The following is a 27,279-nucleotide window of genomic DNA, read 5'->3' as shown; positions in this document are numbered from 1 at the left end:
TAAGCCAGACATATGACACTCGCAGAATCTTTAGTTCCTCTGGGAAGTACCTTGATAACAGTATCTGATGCACATTTCCTGAATTGTTTTACAGATGCTGAAACCCGCCGCCCCGCCTCCCCCGACCCAGCAATGAAAGGCATTAGCTGCTTGATGACCATGAGAACCGTAGCCCCCAGAGGACAGATAATGTTAACCCCTGTGACATGGCCCTATTACCTCACCATCAAACAAAAAATTGTGCACAAGCTGATCACACACCCTGTGACTCCCCTCCCTCACCTTGTCTTTAAACATGCTTCCCTGACTGCTGTACAGCACAGGGAGCTCAACTTGGTGCTCTGTGATGACCTAGAGGGGTGGATGGGGGATGGGGGGAGGGAGGCTCAAGAGGGAGGGGATATATGTATACATATAGCCAATTCACGTTGTTGTACAGCAAAAACGAACACAACATCGAAAAAGCAATTATACTCCAACTAAAAGTAAATTAAAAAAATGCTTCCCTGAAACCCATGGTAGGGTTCAGGCTTTTTGAGCATTAGCTGCCCTGGATTCCTTGTTTGAAACTTTACAATAAATGCTGCACTTTTCTCTGCTACAACCTGGGGTCAGCAGATTGACTTTACTACCCATGGGCAAACAGACACAAGTCTGGTTCAGTAACAAGCAAAGCAAACCAGGTGCCCCCCAAAACGCACCTCCTCTTGGGACTCATCCCCCCTCCAAGGCCCTCAGGTCTTGCATTCTCCCTGTGCAGGGGCAATTCCTAGAACAAACAGGATACCTCACAACTCCATGTCCTGGGACATGCTTCTCCCTCCTATCTGCCCCCGCAGAATGTGGCTAGACCCTACTTGTCCTTTAAGATCCATGTAAAGAAAGAAAAAAGACAGTCTCTGATAGGAATCTTTCCTAAGAAAATAAACACGTGGGCAAAGCTATTTATTCAAAAGCAGACCTTTTATATTTAATTATTACTTATAACAGTAAAGCACTGCTAACAACTTAAATGTCAAAAAATATGGGAAATTTTTAATAAATTATATTCCCCTATTTGGGGTATACTAGTAAAGCCATGGGCTTCACTCATAGCTCAGCTGGTAAAGAATCCGCCTGCAATGCAGGAGACCCCAGTTTGATTCCTGGGTCGGGAAGATCCGCTGGAGAAGGGATAGGCTACCCACTCTTGTATTCTTGGGCTTCCCTTGTGGCTCAGCTGATAAAGAATCTGCTTGCAATGCAGGAGACCTGGGTTCCATTCCTGGGTTGGGAAGACCCCCTGGAGAAGGGAAAGGCTACCCACTCCAGTATTTTGGCCTGGAGAATTCCATGGACTATAAAGAGTTGGACACTACTGAGCGACTTTCACTTTCACACACAGCAGAGGTGGGGGGAGGTCTGTTGTTTTATTTTTTATTTTTTTCCCAGCTGCTCAGCATGTGGGATCTTAGTTTCCTGACCAGGGATCAGACATGTGACCCCTGCACTGGAAGTGCAGAGTCTTATCAACTGGACCGCTAGGAAAGTTCCTGTTGTTTTGTTTTGGGGGTTGCTAGCAAAAAGTCTTGACCAGGCAACTGTAAACTGATAGTTCTGAACTGAACTGCTGTAGAGGACTGTTGTGATTCCTTCCTAGGGCTCCATAATTGATGAATAAAGTTTCCTTTTGTTACAACTATCATTCAAACCGTTAATACCATGTTTGAGCAGACAGAATGTTGAGCTTTGCTGCCTATAGGTTCTGTGTGGTGCCAGGCGCAACTTGATGCATATGAAGAAACAAAGAAACTATGCATTTGCTAGACTTGCCAGAACTTTGTCTCCTGAGTATCTGAGAGTGATCAGGGCGCTAAAAGGGTCTACCTAAACAGTGCCACCATGATGCTGAAATGTGACCAGTATAATAGTGTGATTCCTATACATGCCACTTAATCTTTTTGGGTATGCTGCCAAAATCAGATCAGATCAGTCGCTCAGTGTTCAAAAAAATGCCACCCTGTTCTGCTGTAACAAATACATACCCAAATTATGAGGTTCTTTCTCACCCACAAAACTAGTCAGATGAAAATGTTCCTGGTTAGCTGCTGGTTTTCCTCCATTCAGTGATTCTGGGACTCGGGCTCCTTCCAGCTGTGGCTTCTCTACCCCTAGAATTTCAGAATTCAGAAGATGGAGAAAAAGAACGTGGAAAGTCATCTCTTAACCCCTTTGGCCTGCAGGTGACACCCATCACTTCCAGCCCCCTTCTGCTGATGATTAGTCACTGAGTCACATGAAGTGCAAGAGGTGCTAGGAATATAGTCTCTGGTTCAGCAGCCTCTTCTCAGCAACACCTCCATACTGTGACAGGAAGAACACATTTCTGGTGGACGTCATGCCCTCTATGCTGCAACCACAAATGCAAGAGCTGAGAACCACTGGGAAGTGGGTTTCATTGCTATGTGACATGGAGAACTGGGAAAAATACCCAATACTGCCTCATTAGTAGAGCAACACCCCCTACTCCCAGTATTTCCTACGCTGGAATGTGCAATGGGCCTGGTGGAGAACGTGAATACCACCTCCTCTTTGTTCTAGGAACCACATTGTCTCAATCTGTTCCCACTCTTCTGGTGGCCATTCGGTCTGCTCCTCTCCCCACATCTCCCCCACCCCGCCCCTACCACCTTACCATCCTTGGTGGGCAGCTCTGCCTCAAGCGCTAGTCCCTGGTCTGATCAGCTGTCACTCAGGAGACAGAGCTGGCTCTGTTAACCTGTGGTTTATAAAGGATAACCACCTTCTGGAGAAAGAACTGCCTGGGACCACCTCTCCTAGAGAGAGATGAAAGGCATGGCAGGTACTTAGAGCTTTATGGATCTACCAGTACCTAGAGTAAAAAAAAAAAAAAAAATGTCACAAGAGGGCAGAGATAGTGTCTAACCATTTTTCAAATGCTTTATTTACTTTTGGCTGCACTGGGTCTTCGTTGCTGCACACGGGCTTACTCTTGTTGCTCTCTGTGGACTTCCTATTGAGGTGGCTTTGCTTGTTGCGGGGCACAGGCTCTAGGGCGTGCAGCATCAATGGTTGTGGCACACAGGCTTAGTTGCTCCCTGGCCTGTGGAGTCTTCCTAGACCAGGGACCTATCCATGTCCCCTGCATGGGCAGGTGGATTTTTTACCCCTAGACCACCAGGGAAGTCCATCCTGCAACCATTTCTACCACTATACTTTCAACACTCAGCACAGTGCTTTGGAAACCCAGGTTCCATCTGTCTTGTGAAGCTGTAGCCACTAAGACTTGGGAGCCCTGAGAGTCTGGCTGGTAGGCCAGAGAAGAGAGTAAAGGAGCTACAGTGTAATCAAATACAGTGGTTTCTTGGAATCCTTGTAGGTATTGGTTCCAGAAACTTCCCCATATACCAAAATCCACAGATGCTCAAGTCCCTTATATGATACAGTATCACATATAACCTACACACAACCTTTGGTGTACTTTAAATCACCTCTAGATTACTTTTTAACTTTTTATTTTGTATTGGGGTATAGGTGATTAACAATGTTGTGATAATTTCAGATGAACAGGGAAGGGACTCAGTCATCATATACATTCTCCCCTCCAAACTCCCCTCCTATCCAGGCTGCCACATAACATTGTGCAGAGTTCCCTGTGCTATACAGTAGGTCCTTGTTGGTTATCCATTTTAAATACAGCAGGGTGTACATGACCATCCCAAACTCCCTAACTATCCCTTCCTTGGCCCCAGCCATAAGTTTTATAAGTCTGTATCTTTCTGTTTTACAAGTTCATTTTAATACCTCACAGAATGCAAATAATTGTAAAGACTATGTAAATGCTGTGCAAATTGTTGCAAATTCAAGTTTGCTTTTTGGACATTTATGAAATTACTTCTCTGGATATTTTTGATCCATGGTTGGTTGAATCTGAGGATGAAGAACTCTCAGATATAAAGAGTCAACTGCAGTAACTTGTTGAATGAAAAAAAAGGAATGAGTAAATGAACAATCATGCTCTTGATGACATATAAATAGTAAAGATAAGTTATGGAGCAAAAATAGAATACGTAATTTTATAATCAATGTGGTCACAATTTAGGAATTCCATATCAAATGCAAAAAGAATGAATTTGTTTATTTTTTTAACAAATTTTAGCACTTTCTAGCTCTTCACTCAGAGAAGGCAATGGCACCCCACTCTAGAACTCTTGCCTGGAATAGCCCATGGGCAGAAGAGCCTGGTGGGCTGCAGTCCATGGGGTCACTAACAGTTGGACACGACTGAGCAACTTCACTTTCACTTTTCACTTTACTGCATTGGAGAAGGAAATGGCAACCCACTCCAGTGTTCTTGCCTGGAGAATCCCAGGGACAGAGGAGCACAGAGTCGGACATGACTGAAGCGACTTAGCAGCAGCAGCCCTTCATTAAATAACTACTACCCAAGACTTCCCAGGTGGTCCAGTGGTTGAGAATCTGCCTGCCAATGAAGGGGACGTGGGTTTGAACTCTGGTCCAGAAAGATCCCACATGTCATGGGGCTACTACTGGGCCCAACAAAGACTCAATGCAACCACATAAATATGGAAAAAAAAAAAAAAAGGAAATACATAAAAATGTTTATCTTTGGTCCATGCATTTACAAGTGATTTTATTTTTCTCCTTCTACATTGGTATATTTTCCAAACCTTCTACAAGAAGAATGCACCTTTTTTACAATCAAATTTCAAAGTCACAGTAAATATTATCTTTAAAACATCTATCAAATGTTCCTGCTTCAGGAATTGTTCTGTGATCATTCCATGGGGACTTGGAGGTGCCTCCTCAATGCTCACAGTGTCCAATAGCATCCTCTACCATTCACTGAACTCAGTGGATTTTGTTTGCTAATCTATCTTCCAACAAGGCTTGAAGTTGAGGGACAGACTGATTCTTTGATTTCCGAATCCCCAGGCCCTAGTACATACACTAAGCATTCCTAAACATTGCAAATCAAATGAAGGAATCACCGAGTGCATAGTATAGGAACTCAGGTGTTCTCATTCTAAATCCAGTTGCATCTTTCCTGGAGCTAAAGGGATCGAGCATTTTCTCCACTCTTGACTGTAACCAACAGCCTAGGAAGAGCTTAGGAAGCCTATGGGAAGACCGCAGAACTGCCCCATTGAACGTTCAGCGCCAAGGTTGAGGAACTCAGTGGAGTGAGAACTGAAATCTGAGTTTTCCTGGCAAGAGCTCAGATTAGTCACATGGAGGCATTTGGAGGATTCCCCAAGACTGCTCATTCCTCAGGGATCACTCACTTCTCCCAGGACCTCCCGTGGCAACAAAGGAAAACCCAAGACTTGGGACTGGGCCCTTTTCCACCAACAGCTGCTAGTAGTTTGCATTTAACCCTGAACCACAATTAAAATAAATGTCGGGGGTTGGGGGGAGTGGATAGCACCAGCTGGGAAATTCCTTCTGAAGTGCTTTGAGGACCGAACAGGCCAATTTCAGGACAAAAAAAAAAACGAAAAAAAGGAGATTCTTAAACAGGTTTTAATAAAGTCAACTACAGCCGAAACTGACCAACTGCCAAGCACGCTAAGAGGGGTCAATTTCCAGTTCAACCAAGGGTTTGTAATTCCCTGGAGCTAAAAAGCCAAACAGCACGACCACCCCCTTCACTGCGGCGGGCAGTGAACTCGGCTTCTCAGAAAACAGCCCGTAGGCCGGGCGGTGAGTGAGGGGGAGACCCGCTGCAGGCCTTGGAACCCTCCCAATTTACCTCTTAGAGTCTAATCTGAAACCCAGACTGACGCCTTTGCGGTTTTAAGGACTCCAGGTGCCCCTCCCTACAATATCATCTAGAAAATAATTCCTAGACCTGTAGTTTACAGACGAGGAGCTTACAATCTGGTTCTGGGCCAGCGCGCCCCACCCGCAGGACGACTGGATTCTTTGATTTCCACACTCGCTGAAAGCAAACCCGAGAGGAAGGGCACGAAAATATTTGAGAGCATTTGAGTAGGAAGAGTTTACAATATCGTTCTCTCTGGGGGCGGGTGGAGGCCTGGAGCGAGGCTACTCCGCATAGCGAGAGAAGGGTGTGTGCGCTGCGCCCGGGGTGTGAGTGTGGCGGGGGGAGAGGGAGGAGGGCAGGAAGAGGAGGGAGGGGAAGAGGTGGGGTGAGCCGAGGCCCTGACACCCGCCCAGGCTCCTCCTGCCTCCCCCCGCCCCCCCCACCCCCACGTACTAAGGCGCCCTGCCCGCGGCGCTGTGCTCACTGGCCGCGAGTCCCCGCCAGCCGAGCGTCCCCGCTGCGCCTCCCGCCAAGGTGAGTCCTGCCCGCCGGTCCCGGGCGGTCCCCGGCCCCACATCCCGCGCCCGGGGAAATCCCCACATCGGCGGCTCCCGCGCGTCCCAGGTGTGGGGGTAGGACGATGGTGGTGGTCGGGCGTCGGCTGGGCATGCAGGGGTATCCTCTCCCCGAGCTCTGGGCCACACCCCAGCTGGGCGAGCACCTCCCCTGTCCCTCCCCGGCGCGACCCCCCAGACCCCCAGAGGAGGGAGCACTTGGCCTTTACTAGTACTTCGGTGTTGGTGCCCCGGGGTCTGCTCTCACCTACCTTTTAGTGTATCTTTCTTTACACCCTTCCTGCTTTTCGACTAGTCTCCCCAGTTACCCGAATCCCTGTTTCTGGCCCCCCTGTCCTGGCCGGCTTGTTTCTTTGTGGGCTCCGGCTGCAGGTCTGTGCAAATGTTCGTAGTCTAGCTGGAGGGCCCGTGCAGACTCGGAGAGGGCTGGCGGGTTCTCTCCCTAAAGGACACCCCTCTGTCCCTCTCCTCGAAGCTTCAAGGTTGGGCTTCCTGTTATTTGTCTGCTAGACGAGAAGTTTCTCTCTACCAGCGGAGGGAAGACGGTCCTATTTGTTTTCCTTAAAACAGTTTTGCTGAGGGGGTAGGGGGGAGCCACCACTTTCAGCCACCACTTAAGTGGGTTTTGTATTGAAAGGGTTTCCTTCTTGCTATTTTAGTTAAACAAGTGGAACTATACAGAGGTAGAGGAAGAGCAAGTTTAATGAAGGATCTAACACCCCAGATTAACCTGGCCCAGTACAATGAGCTGTTGGTACCTGGACACAATTTGAGCCTGGCAAAGGACTGGTGCTTCGTCCCAGACCTGAATACCGCACTTTCCAGCCTCGGGCGGTCTCCACGTAACTGAAACCCGGAATCTGCCTTGTTGGGCGGGGGTGGAGGGGCCAGCAGAGCAGCTAGCCCTGTGCCAGGCACCATGGGGCCCTGGGCCAGGCTCTGGAATACGTTAAGCCCACCCGCTTCCCTCCCTTGAGGTTTCTGCAGGGCGTGGTTAGCACAAAGGGCTCCCGGATTCTCCTAGTGGAAGCCTGTGACTTAGTTGTGAGACCATGTGGGTGTGGCCTGGATGGTTCCAGACTCTCTCTGCAGATGGTTCAGACAGAACACTCCCTGAAGGAAAAGGGGAACTGTGCCATTTTAGAGGGCATTTTCCAAGAGGAAATGAGTCACACCCGGACAGGCCGGCCATCTGAAGGAGAGGTTTCTTGACTGAACTGTGGTTGAGGACAGGTTAGATTGGTAGGGTCATGGCGTTTCAGCTGCTGGGTTATCGGCCTGGATGCCCACTGGCAGGCTGCCTCAGCTTTATTTGGGAGGTAGCGCTTCCCACTGAGAGGTTTACAGTTACTGCAGATTTTTTTTCCCCTACAGCATGAGTTTCAGCCTGCAGCACTGGACTTATATCCTGCCCTTCAGGTGAGGCCAGGCCCACAGAAACACCCTGTCAGTGATCTTTGCCTCCAGCGTGTTTCATCAAATTGCAAAAGGTGATGCCAGGCATTAGGGCAGGAATGAGTTCATAATTCATCTGAAACGTCTTCATCAGCCCTGCCCCCACAGATTCCTGTCCGGTTTCTATTTAATCATCTCTTCCAAGTGATGTATTCCTCCCTTAACAGCCAGAAGCTCCTTTCTTCACTATGGTCTTTGATCCACCATTTGGAGATTCTTATTTTGGTTCTTCAGATTTTCCTGATGGTCTTCTGTGCATAAAGCACTCTGATTTCTAGGTGATGCTCTTCCCTGGCTTTTCCTGCATACAACATCGGATGGCCCCCTTTCCTCCCATGTCTGGCACCTGGCCAACCTCTCCAGCAGCTACTCTCCAGTGAGGTCAGGGCGTGGGCTGGGTGGAGCTGAGACTGAGTGCCTCTTTGCTTTCCACGGACATCTCCAACCCTGTGACTTTTTTAGAGCACTACCCACTTGGTATGGCCTTGATCCAGTCCAGTCTTTTAAAGTTGAAGGCAACAATAGAATCCTTTCAGAGATATAAAGTGTAGATTAGCACTCAGACTGCTAGGAAAGCTGATCTTTTTAGAGTCTTAAGCTTCTCATTTTTCTGGGACTCAACAATTTAGGAATCTCACATCAAAAGCAAAGAGAATGAATTTATCTTTAACAATTTTCAGCACTTCCTAGCCCTTTATTCAATAACTACCACCTAATCCAACAATGGACTTAATGGCTGTTGTCACAATGGCTCTTGTTTGTCCGTTCTGGCGGATACCTGACAACTCTTCAGGGAAAATTGGATGTACTCTGTTAGGGTAGAGAAGGCCTCAGAGTTCTTCCTATTGGATTGTATCTGGAACTCTTCTTTTGCTGCTCATTTTCTTAATGGGAAAATTTTATGTTTGGTGAAAGGTGGGAGAGACAGCCGGGATTAGGTCCATTGCTTCAACTCACTTTTTCTGAATTCCCTTTAGGGATCAAATTCAATCCCACCCCTCCATCCCCCACCCCCTTTTTTTTTCTTTTTAAAATCATCAAAAAGAAGGACACCCAAAACATTTTTAGATAACATGTTTATTTTTACTAACATTCTGCCAATTGTTTTCTGGGTGGGCTGTAAGAAAACTAGGGTATGGACAAGACACAGAAGAGATCAGACTTCTTACTCTTTAGAAATCTTTTTGAAATTATGGCCTGGATCTGGGCATGGGTCCAGAGCAAACTTTTGATATTGCTTAGGAGCAGACACTTTTCTAAGGAGGACCCCTACTTCCATGCTACTCCCAGAAGGATCAAAATTTATATTATTGTCAATTTCCTACTGACTAATTCATTGAGCAGACTCTGAAGGCAGGGTGCTGGCTTCTAAGAGTCTGCTCCTGGAGCCCACAGTTTAGTGGAGAAAGACACAGAAGCACAGTTAACTAGAATTCAGGACATATTTTAAAATAGTATGACCTTAGCTGGTGAACTCCCCAAAGTCAAGCACCATGGGGGTGGGGGCTGTGGAGAGGGGGCCCACATGAGCCTAGTCATGCAAAGTAGGTTCTCAGTGTAGGTACAGCAAAAATTGAATTCCCACCACTGTAATTAAGTATGTAGAGCCCAGAATTTTTTTCCGAAGAGACAGTTACACAAAGAAACCTATGTGAGCATCCACTCTTCAGACCTGTATAGGAGAAACACAGACATCACAATAAAATGATTTCAGTAAAAACGTGAGTGACCAACAATGAGGTAGTTAGAGCTTGTTGAACTCACAGTGAGAAAGCAATCAAGAGGGATAAACCAAAACTAGAGAAAAAGTGTTGGGTGACCAGACCTGTTTAGCAGGACACACCATTTTCTCCTACACTATGGAATGTACTCTACTGTTGATTCATTGCCCCTTTCCAGGCCCTTCCCAGCCCTCACCTCCTGCTCTGCTCCAGTGGCCAGGGTTTCAGCCCAGACCTGGGTAATCACACCTGCACCTCAGCTCCAGCCAACGGAATTGTTTGATTCATTCATTCGCTCATTAGCAACACTATACCACTATTTAGTGGTTTCTAGACAGAACAGAATAATAGCCCTTACCCTATAAGAACTTAAATCGAGGATGGAGAGGCAGATAAATGATGAAATGGCAGTAGGCTGCCTGCGGAACAGAGAGGATGCCGCTGCCTCTCAGCCCAAGGCCATCCAGTAGAAGTGTTTCCGAGCCGGAAGCTAGAGTAACACCCCTACCTGGGGGTGGAGCTCTTCGGGTGGCTGGAGAACGGCCGCGGTGGGCGGAGGCAGTAATGGTAACGCCAGATTCAAGTTTGAACTGCTGCTTTAGCAACCAATCCATCTGCCCAGCCCGGGTGAGCCACGCCCAAGATGGGAGGGCCTGGCGGGCTGGCTCAGTAGGGCTCCCACCACACTCTGGAAGAACTGGAGGATCCATCCACTAGCCAAGAGAATAGTGTTCATGACATCTTCCCCTTTTCCTTCATCTTACTCTAAAATCAGTGTGCTGGCTTCGCCTTCAAAACCAAATGACTTGCTCCTAGCCCTTGTCCGTGCCCTCAGGAGCCGTGGTTACTGATGAGAGGGTGGTCATCTCTGACTTTCAAACCTATTTCTGCTTCCACAACCTTAGATCTCCCGAGTATCCTCTGTTCTGCATTCTTATTGCAGAAGGTCTACCGAACAAACGGGCTCCCCAGGTGACTCAAGTGGTAAAGAATCCACCTACCAATCCAGGAGATGCAAGTTCAGTCCCTAGGTGGGGAAGATCCCCTGAAGAAGGAAATGGCAACCCACTGCAGTATTCTTGCCTGGAGAATCCCTTGGACACAGAGCTTAGCAGACTACAGTCTATAGGGTCGCAGAGTTGGACGTGACTTATCCACTGAGTACAAGCACTAAGGAACAAACTGAGAGTCTGCGCTGGCTGCTGTGGCCACAGCCCATGTGCTCAGTAAACAGCAGGCGGGATCCAGTGGGGGCAGAAAAGCTCCCACAGTTCATAGTAAGCGCAGACCATCCCTGCCTGGGTTTGGAGTGTCCTGAGACCTGAGTGCTCACTCCAGGAAGGAGGGCCTCACTCTCTTGAAGAACGTATTCAAGGGTGGCCAGGACTTCCTCAGCTTACAACCTGTATTTCTTAGAAGTTCCTGAAGTAGCCTGTTTCCTGTCTCAGGGGTCCTTTTCATGCTGCAATTCCCTTTCTTACATCTCTGGCTTTGCAGCGCATTTTCCTTCTGTTCTGCCCTGTGAAGAAAGTGAATGAGCTGTCCCACAGCCAGATCAGCTTCTGAGATCTTTGGGCATTGACTGTGAAGTGCTCTGGCTGTAGAGCTTGGGCACAGGTATTTTTAAACCTCTGGTATCTGACTCCTTTCCTGAGATATGTCCTGAGAACTGAAGTGGGATGCCACAAATTTCTCCCAAAGGTGACTCACTCAGTACCTCTTATGCTGCTGGACTTGCCAGAGCCAATCCAGGCGAGGCTGACTCCCTCTAAGCCACTGCCATGTGAAGCCAGATACTGGCCGTGTCAGGAGAGAGGAGAAAGGATGTGAGTCCTCTGGAATTCATCCCACAGCGGACCTTGAATTTGCTGCTCTCTCCATGAGAAGTCTTCCAGATGAATCATGCCAGATTCTGGCTTATAGTATTCTCTAGAGTAGCACATTCTTTGGCATGCTGATTCCTGTACTTTTCTGGGGATTAAGGGGTAGGACTTTCAACTCAAAGTGTAATTGCTCAATCCTCGTGTTCACCAGCTCCACCTTCTCCTCGGTAAAATATAGCATTTAGGGATCTGTGTTGAGTACAAATATGTCAGCAACAGGAACCAGAATGAATGCATGTCTCCAGTTCCTATTGAGACTCTTCAGGAGAAGATGCCAGCCTCCCCTTCAACCACTGCTCTAAACCAAGGGTCCCTATCCTCTGGGACTGTGGACCAGTACCTCCTGTCAGATCAGTGATGGCATTCAATTAGAAATAAAGTGCACAATAAATGTAATGCTCTTGAATCATCCTGAAACCATCCCCCATACCCCTTCCCCATCTGTGGAAAAACTGTCTTCCACAAAACCAGCCCCTGGTGCCAAAATGTTTGGGGACTGCTGCTGCTGCCGCTAAGTCGGTTCAGTCGTGTCCGACTCTGTGCCACCCCATAGACGGCAGCCCACCAGGTTCCCCTGTCTCTGGGATTCTCCAGGCAAGAACACTGGAGTGGGTTGCCATTGCCTTCTACTCTAAACCAATTCCTAACCTTTTTTTTTGAGTGGTATATTAGTCTCGATTCAATTTCATCTGTTTCCTATCCAGTAGTGATTTTAGTTAGTGTAAGCCAAAGCTACTCTGTTCTTGCTGAAGCATGCCTTCCAATTAAGCAAAATTCACTGGGCTCCTCTTAAGTACCAGGCATTGGGCCTTGATGAGACAAATGCCCCCAGATTATTATACCTGAATATAATGATCTGACAAATCCTTTCCTTTCTTTTAAGCTATTCACAATGAAAAGCTCTTCCTTTCCCACTGCACCTCAGACTGTGAGAGTAGCTGTTCTGTCTAGTGCTGCCAAAAATATATCAGATCCCCAAAGTGATTAGTATATACTGTTACTTGTTCCTCCTCAAGGCTTTGGGTAGCTTGTATTTGGGTAGGGCAACTGATGTTGCTACCAAAGATGCAAATGACTTTGTTATGATCAATAACAAGTTCAGAACTTTAGTAAAGAATACTAGGAATTCCCTGGAGATCCAGTGGTTAGGGTTCCTCACTTTCACTGAAGCGGCCTGGGTTCAATCCCTGGCCGGGGAGCACAGATCCCACAAGCCATGCTGTGTGGCCAAAAAAAAAAAAAAGTGCTCAGAAGATGAAATTCATTAAGCAGATTTCTAAACCCTAGAATGAGACCAAGCAAGGTCTAGTGAAGCTTGGAGGGTTGAAGTTCTTTTATTAATGACGCTTGCCTGTGGCTGTTGGTATTCAGCCATGTCCACATGGAAGAGTCCCATTTACCAGCGCCCGCCACCACCGCCACCAAGAGAAGTGGTGAGACATCTGTTCTCTCAGTAGGTGCTTTGTCAGTTAAACGAAGGGGCACTGATCTTGCTTTTCCAAATGATCAGAGTTTTTATTCTTCATTATGCAAACTTAGCAGGCAACTAGATAAAACCCCTCATTCAGAGCACCAGTACCTGAAGTGCCTGTTTCCATCAGCAGGAGGAAGGCCCCAAACCTGGGGTGAACTGGAAAAGGATTGAATGGCTGAGCTCTTCCAGTCATTCTCAAAAGACTGGTAATTCATGTCCCTGAATGTAGCCTTGGGGCAACTAAGCCGTGTGGGTTACAGCTACTGAGCTTGTGTGCTCTAGAGCCTGCCTGCGGCAACTAAGACCCAATACAACCAAATAAATAAATGAATAAAATTTTTTAGAGTTAATGTGTATTGTTTCTTTCCATCCTTTAATAGGTTTCAACAGATTTCACCAAAATGCCGTCTCAAATGGAGCACGCCATGGAAACCATGATGTTCACATTTCACAAATTTGCAGGTGATAAAGGTTACTTAACAAAGGAAGACCTGAGAGTACTCATGGAAAAGGAGTTCCCTGGATTTTTGGAAGTAAGTGTTGAAAGGCTCAGGAAGAATCCGTTATAATGCTTCTGGGCCCTGTGTCCTTTCCCTTCCTCTTTCTAGCCCTTCCCGGTAGAAGTCACTACTAGAAAGGTGTTTTCATTCATTTAGTTATTAAATGTTATTGAGTGCCTCCTGTTTGTAAGATACTATGGGAGGAAACAGAAAGTAAAGAAGACATATAGCCCCTGCTCTTAAGGAGCTTACAGTTTGGAAGTGAAATGAGACTACACACAAATCACAATAAGAGGTGTTAGAAAGATTCCTTCTGGAGTCACTGTGTCCATTGAGACAGAGTTGCAGGAAAGAAGGTCTTTCACCAGAGTAATCATCCAGCTTGCCTTGTTGCCCTCAGGTCCATAAACCTGGCGCTGGAGGTGCCCCGTCCTGGTCACATCCACTCATGTCCCTTCTTAAATTAAATCCCTTTAGATAAAGACTTTCAAACTTTTTCCCAACACTACTCTAAACGAATGGTGTCAAGCATCTGCTGAATGAGAGCCAAGCATCGCTCCAGAAAAAACTGCTTTTCACATTGATAATGCTATGAGAACACAGAAGCACAATTTGAGTTTATGCCTGCGCTACTAGATTGAAATGCAAACCCTTCTCTGCCTGCCACAACCAGAATCACTTAAAGGGATCAGGACTGTACTTGGTGTAGAACATTGCATTAGCCTATAAAGGGTGAAGGGAAAGTGAAAGTGTTAGTCACTCAACTGTGTCCAACCCTTTGTGACCTCATGGACTGTAGCCTACCAGGCTCCTCTGTCCATGGAATTCTCCAGGTTAGAATACTGGAGTGGTTGCCATGCCTGTCTCCAGGGGATGAACTTCCCCTGGAGGGATCTTCAGGATCTTCCTCACCCAGGGATTGAACCTGTGACTCCTGCATTGCAGGCAGAGTCTTTACCTTCTGAACCACTGGGGAGGAGATGGTAAAAGGCAGAGTCCTGCCTCTTGTCATCTGCATGGTAAACAGCAGTAGTTAAACCCCTGACTCCTGACTCAGTAAACATAAGGTTTTATAGGACATGATGATTTATAGGTTATCAGTATCAGTCAAATAAACAGATAGAAATCATTTAACTTGTATCTTAGAGCTGCAGATACCACAGTGCTATCCTAGAATGAGTTAGAGGACACTGGTGCTCTGCTTTCTTACAGTTCTGTGATACAAACCCAGACCAGGACCCTAACTAACACTGGGAAGGTTGCTTCAGCTTTCTGTGCCTCAGTTCAGGCGCTCTGTAAAATGAGAGGCTGGACATGATTATCTCCAAGACCACTTTCACTTTCTGTGATCCTTCTAGGCAAGCATAAAATTCAAGGACAAAATGTTCTTATTGTAAACCTGCCCATCACACAAAGAAGCTCTCAGTCTGCTTCTCAACACTCGTTAATTGTGTTGTTACGTAAGTTAGAAGCCAAGATGACTATCACATGAGACAAAGACCCTTCCTAAAGGCTTTGTGGTTCGATAAAGTGTTCAACACAGTTCGGAACATGGCAGTACAATTTATTCTAAGCATGGGGTCATAATTCCAGGCACACCCACACTGGCTACACTGACAGAGCGTTTTGTTTCTAAACCTGATCCCTTATGTCATCCAAATTGCACTGCTTGTGACCACAGCCAGGAAGCTGGGGTTGAGGCCAGAATTAACTGAAACCCACCAAAAGAGGGAGGTAGCTGCATAGACAGGTTATAGTTGACTGCTTAGGGCATGTTGGAAATGCTGCTGCTTGCCTTAAAGGGTTTCTGAGCGCAGTTTATATAAACATCCCGCACACTTAAGACAGTGTGTGTCAGTTCCCTTACTCAGGTATGCAGTCAACAGGACTCATAAATGCTTTACCTGAGCCCTTAGTGGGGTTTGTTTTTTTTTTTTTTTTTTGGTTGTACCACACAGCATGTGGGATCTTATTTCCCTGAACAGGGATCAAACCCACCCTCCTGCATTGGAAGCACAGAGTCATAACCACTGGCCCACCAGGAAAGTCCCCCTGAACCCTTTAACACCTGTAAATGGCCATATTTACTTCTGGTTGATGGTATGGACCCCACAGGAGAAATACAGTTTTGCACTTCTAAGCATCAACACTATGAAAAGGAGTGATTAAACCAATCATGCATGAAAGCAAGGGAAAAGAAAAAACAAAAGGGATCTTAACCTGTTCGTTCCAGTTCCATGCATTTGTGCTAAGAGTTGTGGGGAGTTCTATGACTCCATCACATGTTCTACTTTTGAAACACATCCAATGTAAAACATCCAAGAAAGAGTATAGTATGACATAGAGTGGCCAACTCATTAAGAACAGAAGCAATTTTAGAGACACTCTAGTCCAGCCTCAATTCTTAGCTGTTACATGAAGGTCCACCAAGGTGTGTGACTTACTCACCTGGCTAATATGATATTAAGTCACACTAGGTTGGCCTCAGCTGTGCCAAGAAAAGAGGACCAACTGCCTTTCCTCTTTAAATCTAACCCATCCCAGGGTATCGTTAGCATTGCTTCAAAATCCATAGGACATAGATCTGAAATTTACTCCCTAAGTCATCTCATGAGGTCTTTCATAAGGAGTTTCTTTTTTAAGGACTTGACCGTGCTATGAGGAATGAAAATTTGTTAAGAGAATGTAAATTTTAAAACTGTGGTAACAGACTTCCCTGATGGCTCAGATGGTTAAGAGTCTGCCTGCAGTGCAGGAGACCCGGGTTCGATAACTGGGTCAGGAAGATCCCCTGGAGAAGAAAATGGCTACCCACCCCAGTGTTCTTGCCTGGAGTATTCCATGGACAGAGAAGCCTGGCGGGCTGCAGTCCATGGCATTGGGAAGAGTCAAACACAACTAAGGAACTAACACTTAACTCCATGGTCCATTACCTTCAAAATAATTTGTATGGCAGAGGCCAACACAATATTGTAAAGCAATTATCCTCCAATTAAAAAAAAGGAAAAAAAAATTTGTGGTAACAGTTGGACTGTGAGTAAAGCAGGTCAGATTTTAAGTGGACTGAGAATTCAGAGTCGTGGATCTCCCTTCTCTGGCACTGTATCTCGTCTTTCTCCTCTTTCTAGAAATAGACTGTTTCTAGTCCCTGAGTTACATAAAAGAATGCCATGGAAACCTCTTTCCTAGCCTGCAATAAATATGAATTTACTGATATGCTCTCTCAAAGCAGAGAAGTACATTTAGAAGACCTCCAAATATCACTGTGATCTAAAGCAAGAATTCAAATAATGAGGAGAGTATACATATAGTAGTCAGCAGAACAAATCAAAGAAGCTCGTCACTGCAACCACTGACTGACGGTTCTTGCTTCTGTTCTTTTTTTCAGAATCAAAAAGACCCTCTGGCCGTGGACAAAATAATGAAGGACCTGGACCAGTGTCGAGATGGCAAAGTGGGCTTCCAGAGCTTCTTTTCGCTAATCGCTGGGCTCACCATCGCATGCAATGACTATTTTGTAGTACACATGAAGCAGAAGGGGAAGAAGTAGGCAGCATTGAGCAATTACTCCCACCCTGATAAGAATTCTCATAAAGGGTCACTTAAGGACTCTGTCCCACAGCTTCCCCTGTATAAGGATTTCTGAGCATATGGGACCCATAGAAAATGTACAAATAAAATCCAACTCCATTTTGAGAAGCAGAGAAAGAAAAGTCAATTAAAGCCAGATAAGCTTTTGATTTTTATATTGCTTGCATCCTCTTGCTCTCAATAAACAAATTCCTTTTTTAGTTCTGAATTACAGACAGAATGCTTATTCCTTCTTCAGAAATGCTTTTTCCTACATGTCCTTGAGCATCTGGCATGAGGCAGAGCTCTTTCCACAGAACCTGCAAGATGAGAAAGCATTCTCCACTCAGACTTGCAGTCTAATTTCTCAAATTGACCTGCCCTGTAGCTGTGTCTAGCTGAAGGACAAAACCTTCAAGGATTAAAAGAATGCACTTCAGGAATATATTCCAACTTTATAATTTCTGAGCATAGTCCTGCCCAGTTAAATCAGTGCTTTTCCAACCAGCACTCTCTGTATGCCTGAAATATCTTTAGTCCATTTTTCATAGCAATGTTTCAGCAAACTAGGGTAAAAATAAGTCCATAAGACAACGAATTAAAATCAGAGACTAGTGTGATACCTCAGGAACAATATCACATTAACATTTTTTGAGTTGTCATAAGATGCCATGATTATATTGTGATGTCAAGAATTAACGTAGCCAAGATTTATATAATAGGGTAGTGCTGTTTTGTTGAAATTGATATGCCAGTACTTATGTCTTGATAAACAGCAAAGTGTTTCTCCTAATCCTTTCTGTGTCTGTGACAAGCTTCAGCAGATATGCGTTCCATAGGTATTATTAAATAGCTATACTTATTAATAATATAATATTCTTTATGGAAAGATGAGGTATGAATTGGCACATGAAATTGTACCAATTAAACAGTTCAATCAACATAATTCTGGGAAAAAGTTCAATGTAAGGTCATCCACTATCACCAGGAAAAGCATGTAAAGGGAACAGGATAGTCCAAAACTATCTTTGGTGAAAGGATATCTGTAATAAAATCAAGGTCAAAGGTCAAATTCCAACATTTTATTTTGTCTCAGCCAATAAATGAACAAGATAAGACAATGGATAGCTTTGCAGCTACAGAGTTATGTCAGCAGGTTTACAAAGAGGGATTTACTACAAGATACTAAATGGAAGAGGGGAGATGGCTAGCTAAGGAACTGACTCCAGGAGTGATTCCCAAATCCGTGCCATAGATCGGGGCCACCGAGGGAGCTGCTTAGCTCAGGAAGCTGCCTGCTGAGCTGGGAAGCCATGGCTAAAGCTAGCTGCTCCAGAACCACACAACCGTGGCTCCACACGACCACACATGGCTCTTTCCACACATGACTTGGTTCCCACATCCAAGTCTCAAAGAAGTGGATCTAATTAGCAGAACCTCAATCCCATCAAAACCCAAACTGCAAGGGAATCTGGGAAATAAAGCTTTATATTTTCCAATCTCTACACACTAGGAATTGGCATGCTAGTCCACTACATCTGCCACAGTGACAATTCTGAATTCTAAGAGAAGTCTTCCAACCTGTAGTTTAAAGATGCTTGCTCCAAGCAAACCACAGAGCTACAGGGAATAGAGAAGCACAATGGGCCCTTCCCAGCAAAGCAAACTCACCGTGAGAATGTGTATCAGCCTGGATTTACCCTTTCAGTTTATACCACTTGCCTCTGGGGCCAACTGTTTACTGGGCATTATAAAACTGGTGTTCCGTTTGCAAATGGGCAGGTGAAACCAGCACAGAGATAATATGGGCTTAGATGTCCCCCAATCTATAGCAAGCTTTCACACTCTAAGCCTCTTTACCTGAAAAGAGAACTATGCCAGCAGAGAGGGCTCTGGGGCTGGGAGAGGAGGTATCATTCATCTTCACAGTGGATTTGTAGGTTCAAAAAAATCTCTAAAGCAATGCATTCTTCCCAGAAGATGGCCTCAGAAACTCTGGCATTCAGAAAAGTGCCAGGAAATCATCTGGGTCACTATATTTGGGGTGTGTGTTTATGAGGGGAGGACTGGAAGGGAAAAGTTTTCTTCACTTTAGCCCCACTACTCAAAGCACTTAGTAGGGAGCTAGGACAGGGAAAATTTTAAGGCTATTCATAGTTTGAAATCCTACATGGCTCTCCATGCCAACAAAAACACAGGGCTCTCACAATCTGACCTGCTGAAACAGCTATCCAGGCTTTCGGGGCCACAGCCTAATGGCTCCCAGAGGCAAAGCTGCAATTGTGCCAACAGCCATCAGAAGGAACTATCTGGAAAATTCCCCTCATTCTGCCACACAGCAAAGCTGTAAAAGCAGATCCCGCCCCTCTCCACACCCAGTTGTGAAGGAAGAATGGATAGCAGTACAGAAAGCCAGTTTCAAACATGCTGCAGAGCTGACCCTGAAAAAGACCTCATGTTCTCTCTTAACCCCTGATCATAAGCCAATTACCTGTGGTTTCCTACTTTTCTACTCATCTCAGTGGGAGACCAAGGGCAAGTATATAAACCTCTCTCTCAATCTGACCAATCGAAAGTGATTGTTCCGGTACCTTCTCTGGCTCTTTAACCACAGAGGAATAGTTGTGAATAGAAATGCAGTCATTTGGCAAACATTCATGAGGGCTACTATATGAACGACACCAGGCAATGTTCTGTGGTAGATACAAAGAAGCAGCATGGCCTGCTCAGGGAGATTGTAATCCTGTTAAAGTAAACAGATAAAACAGACAAAAAGTTCAAGATTGGCAAAGGTGAGATGTGATGGACGCCCTTGGTCACTTTTGGTAAATGTAATTTATACAAATTCTAGAAGAGGCAAAAGTTGGCAGAAGGCACCAGGATCCTCTGATGTGTTTTATTAGATCCAATATTTCTATTCTTAACCATTTCTCATAACAAAGTAATCAAAGATAGTGACAAAAATTCATATGCAAAGGTATATAATGCAGCATTCTTTAGTTAAAACCCCAATATAACCTTCACATCCAGCAATACAGTTTTGGTTAAATAAGTATAGATGTACACGGAATATGATATGACTCAGGAAAACCATGACTGAAGAATACTAAATAAGTTGGAGAATTGCCTATGGAAAGTAAAGCAGACAGTAATACTGGTATATAATGGGATTCTTCCCTTTTTAACATATGTCTATCAGCACACACTCACAGAAAAAGACCAAAGGAAATATACCCACCTGTGTTTTAATTTCCAAGGTAGGAGTTACTGGCTAGGGAAATTGTTGTCTCCAGAAAGAAGTTTATGAGGTTATTTTAACTTTCCTCTCTATACCCTGCTACGTTATCTAAATTTCCTACAACAATTCTACTTTTATAATCTGGGAAACAAAATTCTAAATAATATTTTTAAAAAGAGCATGTGTATTTATTGAGGGTCTACTATGAGTCAAGATGTGTATGAGATACTTCTCAAGCAGTATCTTACTTAGCCCTCATAATAACCCTGTTAAGGTAATAAATAGCCATTTTACAGATGGAAAAATCAAGACTCAACTAACTCCCTCAGAGTCCCACAGTAAGTTACAATATCAAGATTTGAATTCAGATATTGTCCTTCTTTCTTCCTTCCTTCCTTCCTTCCTCTTTATTCTGCAGCTGTATCAAGGTGCTGTTTCAGTAAATTAAATATCACACATGTTATAATATTCAAAGGAGTAAGAGATCATTGTGGGCTCGGCAAGATTAGTCAGAGAAGGTTTTGTATAAGAGATAGGATCTTATCTGGTCTTCAAAGACTAGAAGAAATTTGGATAATAACATTCTTAGTACAACCCAGACTCTGTTCTACGGCTACTGCTACTGCTAAGTGCCTTATAAATATTAACTCACTGTGATCCCTGGGTCGGGAAGATCCCCTGGAGAAGGAAATGGCAACCCACTCCAGTATTCTTGCCTGGGAAATCCCATGGACAGAGGAACCTGGTGGGCTACAGTCCATGGGGTTGCAAAGAGCCAGACATGACCAAGCACACACACATACACACACACATCCCAACTTATGAGGCAGGTGCTATTACTTTACAGGTGGTTTGACAAACTGGTAAGTGGTAGAGACAGAATTTGAATCTAGACCATCTAAGGTTTTAACCACTCCTTCTGTTGCATCTCCAGACATGGCAGTGATAGCACAAAGAAACACCCAAACACCCGGGAGGCCATGCATAGTCCAGCAGGCCTAGAATCGAGGGTATCACGTGAGAAAGTACACATAGGTAGCACCGGAAAGGTAGGGAGTGATAAGTGAATGACAACTGCGAAATACTAAATGATATGAGAAGTGTGGTGGGTGAGGTCACTGCATTAAAAACTCCACAAATCTAAGGTCTGAGTTATGTCTACTCCTTTGGGAGACAGGGATGAGCCTGTTGTTTAAAAGGAGGTAATCAGTAGAAAATGTGTTCTTAAGAATGTTCCACTTTCCTCCAGCTCTCACATTCCAGTCACATTCCAGTTTACAAAAGATAAAGCAGGCTGGGGATTCTTACTTATCTTTCTCTAGCTCTGAGAACAGAGGAGGAAGGAAAAAAATTGAGCTCTGACATGTCACGCCAAAACCAAGAGTGTGAGTGAATGAGTGTTGTGTGCTTATTCGTGTCTGACTCTTTGCGACCCCATGGACTGTAGCCCACCAGGCTCCTCTGTTCATGGGATTATCCAGGCAAGAATACTGGAGTGGGTTGCCATTTCCTTCTGCAGGGAATCTTCCCAACCCAGAGATCAAACCTACCTTTCCTATGTCTCCTGCACTGGCAGGTGTATTATTAGGTTTGGTTTGTTGGTTTGTTTGTTTGTTTGTTTACTACTGAGCCACCTGGGAAGCCAAAACTAAGAGAGGGAGATGATCAAGATGATGGAATCATAAGGTCTGGGTGAGAAAGGTACCTCCATAGAACATGAAGTCACCTTGTTTCCCACCAAAATTCCCATTTATCTGAAAAACGGTATGTTCACTCTGACTGCAGCTATCCAATATTTTTTTAGGGCAAAGTCTGGAAGAGGTTATATAAAAGTAAAAATAGCCTGTTATTAAAGTTTTAATGTTTTTACATCATCCTTTCAATAAGATTGACCAAAAGTGGAAAAATAATATCAATTAACTCTCCGGACACAGAACTTGGACTGCTCAATGTAAAAATCCTATTTGTCACATTATGCACAGCAGCTAATCAATGACTAGCCCTTGCATTGTGGGTTCTTCCTGCAAAGGTTCAGCCTGTTCCTTTCAAGCTCTTCTAGGCACATCCATCAAGGCTCTGATGAGCATTAATAGCACTTAGCCTCAAGCCTGTTTTTCTAGAAGGAGGAGAGAGATGATTCAGCTTTGGTCTCTACAGGGAGGACTCTGTTCTGCCCTACCCCATACTGGATGAGTCAGCACACAAGAGCCCAGTTTCTTGACCTTCTTACAAATTTTACAAATATTGAAATTTCCTTTCAACGATGTGATTTAAAGCACTTCTGCTGCTAAGTCGCTTCAGTCGTGTCCAACTCTGTGCGACCCCATAGACGGCAGCCCACCAGGCTGCCCCATCCCTGGGATTCTCCAGGCAAGAACACTGGAGTGGGTTGCCATTTCCTTCTCCAATGCATAAAAGTGAAAAGTGAAAGTGAAGTTGCTCAGTCGTGTTCGACTCTTAGCGACCCCATGGACTGCAGCCTACCAGGCTTCTCCGTCCATAGGATTTTCCAGGCAAGAGTACTGGAGTGGGATGCCATTGCCTTCTCCGTTAAAGCACTTCAGGAAATAGTAAATGACAAAGAAAATGTGGTCCCTGGCCTACAGAGTTTACAGATTGGTGGGGTAAGCACTGTTCATATCAGAGCAATAAGACAGTGTGTGAGTGCTGTGTGCTTAGTCCCTCAGTCATGTCCGACTGTTTGCGACCCATTGGACTGTAGCCCACCAGGCTCCTCTGTCCATGGGGTTTTCCAGGCAAGAATACTGGAGTCAGGGATCGAACCTACGCCTCTTGTGTCTCCTGCACTGCAGGCGGATTTGGTGGTTAGCTCTGAGGGCTAGGGGTGTCATGGAGGAAGCACTTTGGCCAGAAAGGACTGAGAGGAAGATCCGTTTGAGGCAAGGAAGGCTGGGAAGAGCAGAGAAGAGGACACAGAAAACGAGGAAAAGGCAAGAAGGAGCAGTGAGAAGCCTGGCGGGGCTGTGACCTGGGACAGGAGTGCTGTCAGACGGAGCAGGGCATGGACCTCCTCACCGCTAACAGGGTTGGGGGTCGCTGGTAGGATTGATCAAGGTGTGAAAGCAAGGGAGTGGTATTTCCGCACAATTGATGTGACACAAATGACAGATGTGGGAGAGACCAGAGACCTGCTGATTAATAGTCTACTACTCACTGGACTGTCATGAAAAACTGAGGAAGATCTCAGTGAGCTGATGTGGAATGGTCTCAAAGACACAGTATTAGAGCAAAAAAGTACCGAACAATGTACGTCTGTCTGTCTATATGTCTATTAAATGACCATTTGTGGAGAAATAACAGGGGAGAATATATGCATAAAACTACTTAAATATGCAAAAAACATATCCAAAAAGAATATACAAGAAACTGATGAAACTGGATACTTTCCAGAAAGAACAGGATGGCTAGGGGAGCAGGAACTGGGAAGGAGAATATTTATGTGTTCTTTTGCATCATTAGAACTTGAGTCCATGTAGAGATACAAAGAATTAATTATTAATTAATTAATTAATTAGTTAAAAAATATTTCAAAGAACTTTCTTATCTTTAGTAAACTTCTATTGTTCTAATAATCAAAGCTTAATATTATTTTTTAAGGTGTTAAGTGCATATTGTAATAATCAGAGTAAGATTTGTTAAAGAGTAAGTCTAGTATACTTGAGGCAAGAATGTAAGAATGAGGTGGATGCACATAGATAGAAGGACATCAAAATCGAGGATGGGTATTGGAATTGAAGAAGAATTTATTCTTCAAAAGCCACTCTTCACATTGTATACATACAATGAACAGCAGGTGATTAGGATCCATTAAGGATCCCCTGGTGGCTCAGATGGTAAAAAATCTGCCCACAATTCAGGAGACCCCAGTTTGATCCCTGGGTGGGGGAGATCCTACGGAGGAGGAAATGGCTAACCAACCAAATATTCTTGCCTGAAAAATTCCATGGACAGAGGAGCCCAATGGGCTATAGTGCATGGAATCACAAACAGTCAGACACAACTGAGTGACTAATACTTTCACTTTTCACTTTCAAGGATCCCCTTAACCTGTGCTTCTTCACACTATGGCCAGGGATTTTGGGTGAAGGTAAATGACAAAGTTTCTTCAAGTTATAGCATAGGGACTTTCCTAGTGGCCCAGTGGTTAGCACTCCATGATTCCACTGCAGGGGACACAAGTTTGATACCTGGTTGGAGAACTAAGATCCTGCAGGCTGCACAGAATGGTCAAAAAATTGTAATATGTCATAGCTTAAGTAGGGAGCACTCTTCTGGAGTGCCCACTTCACTTAATGGTGTCATTTAAATTTTTTTAAATGTTAAAACAGAGCATCATTATAAAACACAGGACTTCTAAGAAAATTTCCTTCCACAGGGTGTTCCTTTGGATACCCTCCCAACACACACAGACACACACACACACACACACGTGTTCACTTTCCTCTGCTGTGACCAGCACTTTGGAGGACTTGCTTGAGAAATCTATGTTGAGCAGCCAGGCTCACCCCAAGTAATACAAACACCTCCACATGGCAGTCTTTCAGATGTTTACACCCCTTCTGTCATTAGACCTCCACCATTTGCCCTGACCCTCTAGGCTCATCAATCTCCCATCTCCACCATCTCTGACTTCTTTGTTTATGCTCTTATTTACGGCCTGCTCCAGCTTTATGACTGGGGCAAACCCACCCTCTGCATGATACCAACTCTGATTTCCTTCCTTAACATAGATTCTTCCTAATCTGTGTTTTCTCAGACCACCCTGTAAAATCTAGAACCTTCTACAAGACTGCAGCTTCCTAGGGAGCACCACCCCCTCTAGGCATTCTCAGATGGCAGATAGAGGGGCCAGAACACACACACAAAAAGTCTTTTAAAAATGTAACAGGACTCAGGACTTCCCTGGTGGTCTAGTGGTTAACAATCTGCCTTCCAGTGCAGAGGACAAGGGTTCAATCCCTGGTCTGGATACTAAGGTCTTCCTTACAATGAAGAACCTGTGCTCCACAGCTAAGACCTGACACAGCCAAATAAATAAATAAAAATGCAACAGAACTCAATGACTGATTAAAATGGACACAAAATAGAAGTATTAGATGCACCTTCAAAATCTATGCAAGCTTAACCCGTTGGGGCTGGGGGCTAGGGTGGCAGACTTTCAAAAGAAGCCCAGTTACAACAAATCATTATATAGAAGCATTTGTCTAAACCACATCCTTACTTGGACCTGCCATTAGCCCATCAGCTTTGCACATTTCCTGCTGGGATCTGTCAGCAACACAGGGGTCAGGTGTGTGACCTAGGCACTCCTATGCCTTCCACTTACACTTTATGAACCATGTTTTGTCTTCTTATCCCTCCTTCACTGGCCTCCAACTCTCAGTCTGGTTCTGCCTTTTCATCACTGACTACTCATCATAGTGGGAACAGCAAGAGGAAGGGTCAAAGGAACTGCTTAAGTGGACAGAAGATGGAGCAGTCCATTGACAACACCCCAGAAGCCTAGGGGAGGGGCTTGCAAAGGCTGTGATGAGAATGCTTGGGAGGTACTTGATATAGTACTTAATTTGGGGGCTCTGGAGTCAAGTAGAACTGAGCTCAAATCCTGCCTGTTATTGTCAACTTTATAACTTATTGATAAGAATAGGTACCACCTATTGCCCAATTTCTACTGGCCAGGCATTCGCTGAGCTCTTAAAATGTTTTGCCTCACTGAATCCTCACAGCAACTCTTTGAGTTGAGTATTATTATTGTCCCCATATCACAGATGAAGAAACTGAGTGGCAGAGAAGTTAAGTAATTTGTCCATGATCACACAACTTTTTAAGTGGTAGAGCTGTGATTCATACCTAAGTCTGATCCCAAAATTTATATCTCTAGTCAAATTAAGACAGGGAAGAAGTCAGAAAAACAGATCTGAGAATCAAGTCTAATTTTCTCTTCCTTCTATGTGTGCTCAGTCATGTCTGATTCTTTGTGGCCCCATGGACTGTAGCCTAACAGGCTCTTCTGTCCGTGGAAGTTTCTAGGCAAGAATACTGGAGTAGTTGCCACTTTCTACTCCAGGGGATCTTCCCGACCCAGGGATCGAACCTGTGTCTCTTGCATCTTCTGCACTAGCAAGCTGATTCCTTACCACTAGCACCACCTGGGACATCCACTCTCCTCATTAGAGACCAACAATCCCAGCCTGCAAGGCAATATCATTATATAGAGTCCACACTTTTTCTGGGTTCAAATTCTGGCTTTGCTGCTTATAGGCTCTATAACTATGAGCAAGTTACTCAACCTCTCTGTGCCTCAGTTTCCTCCTGTGTAAAACGGAGACAATAATAGAACCTACCTCATTGGGTTGCTCTAAGATTAAGTTATTAAGAACAACATTTCACATTATATAAATATTGACTGTTATTAGCCTTACAATTTTTGCTCAATGTAAGTTTAAGTAGCCGAAAGGAGAAAGACAAAATCCTGGTGGACCATATGCCAGGGGTTATTACAAAACCACATAATTCATCTTCCAACCAGCAGGTCCCACCCTACCCTCAAGCTACATGAAGTAACTCTTTGTTGAAACAGCAAGAGCTTTGGACTCAGAAAGACTTGAGTTCAGCTCTTACTTCACCACCTCCTCTGTGGCCTTGGCAAGCCCCCTGACCTCTTTGAGCTTCAGCATTCTCATTTGTAATATAGATCCCATTATATCCAAGTGGCAGGATTGTTAGGAATAAAGGAGATAATTATATAAAATATACATGTTGGCATTTCTTAGCTATACGCAGAAGCAAGATTGTTCATTCTAGCAAAGTCTTGCTCAAGAAGAAAAGTCAGACCTTTAGCACCTAGTTGGTCAAACATTAATTAAAGGCAGCCTCCCTTACTCAATCTCTACCAAATGATACCGCATATTTATGTCAGTAAAAGTTCTTTCCATTCTAGCTTATCAAGTCATTAATCAAAGGCATAACTAAATTTTAATCACTTTCAGGGCACTTCCTATGGGGAACTTAAGCTTATACCACAGGCAAATGAGCATCATAGTTTGAGTTCAAA

General features: G+C 44.7%; 1 protein-coding gene and 1 long non-coding RNA gene across 2 annotated transcripts; one reads left to right on the top strand and one right to left on the bottom strand.

Moving 5' to 3' along the window:
* Window positions 1–944: 944 nt before the first annotated feature.
* Window positions 945–6,864, bottom strand: LOC147376475 (uncharacterized). Its single transcript, XR_015161013.1, has 3 exons — window positions 6,615–6,864; window positions 2,675–2,872; window positions 945–2,150 (listed from the first exon to the last, which is right to left on the bottom strand). It is a non-coding gene; the product is annotated as an uncharacterized LOC147376475 (long non-coding RNA).
* On the top strand, window positions 6,271–17,195 carry S100A10 (S100 calcium binding protein A10). Its single transcript, XM_086392735.1, has 3 exons — window positions 6,271–6,322; window positions 13,277–13,429; window positions 16,785–17,195. The coding sequence occupies exons 2-3, from the start codon at window positions 13,298–13,300 to the stop codon at window positions 16,944–16,946; spliced, it is 294 nt and encodes a 97-aa protein (XP_086248861.1). The 5' UTR covers window positions 6,271–6,322; window positions 13,277–13,297; the 3' UTR covers window positions 16,947–17,195.
* The last annotated feature ends 10,084 nt before the right edge of the window (window positions 17,196–27,279 follow it).

This window comes from Bos grunniens, chromosome 3 (genome assembly GCF_055505025.1).
Source record: "Bos grunniens cultivar Pamir isolate PY7600 chromosome 3, Bosgru_T2T1.0, whole genome shotgun sequence".
Lineage (NCBI taxonomy): Eukaryota > Metazoa > Chordata > Mammalia > Artiodactyla > Bovidae > Bos > Bos grunniens.
This window is presented reverse-complemented; position numbering and strand designations above follow the sequence as displayed.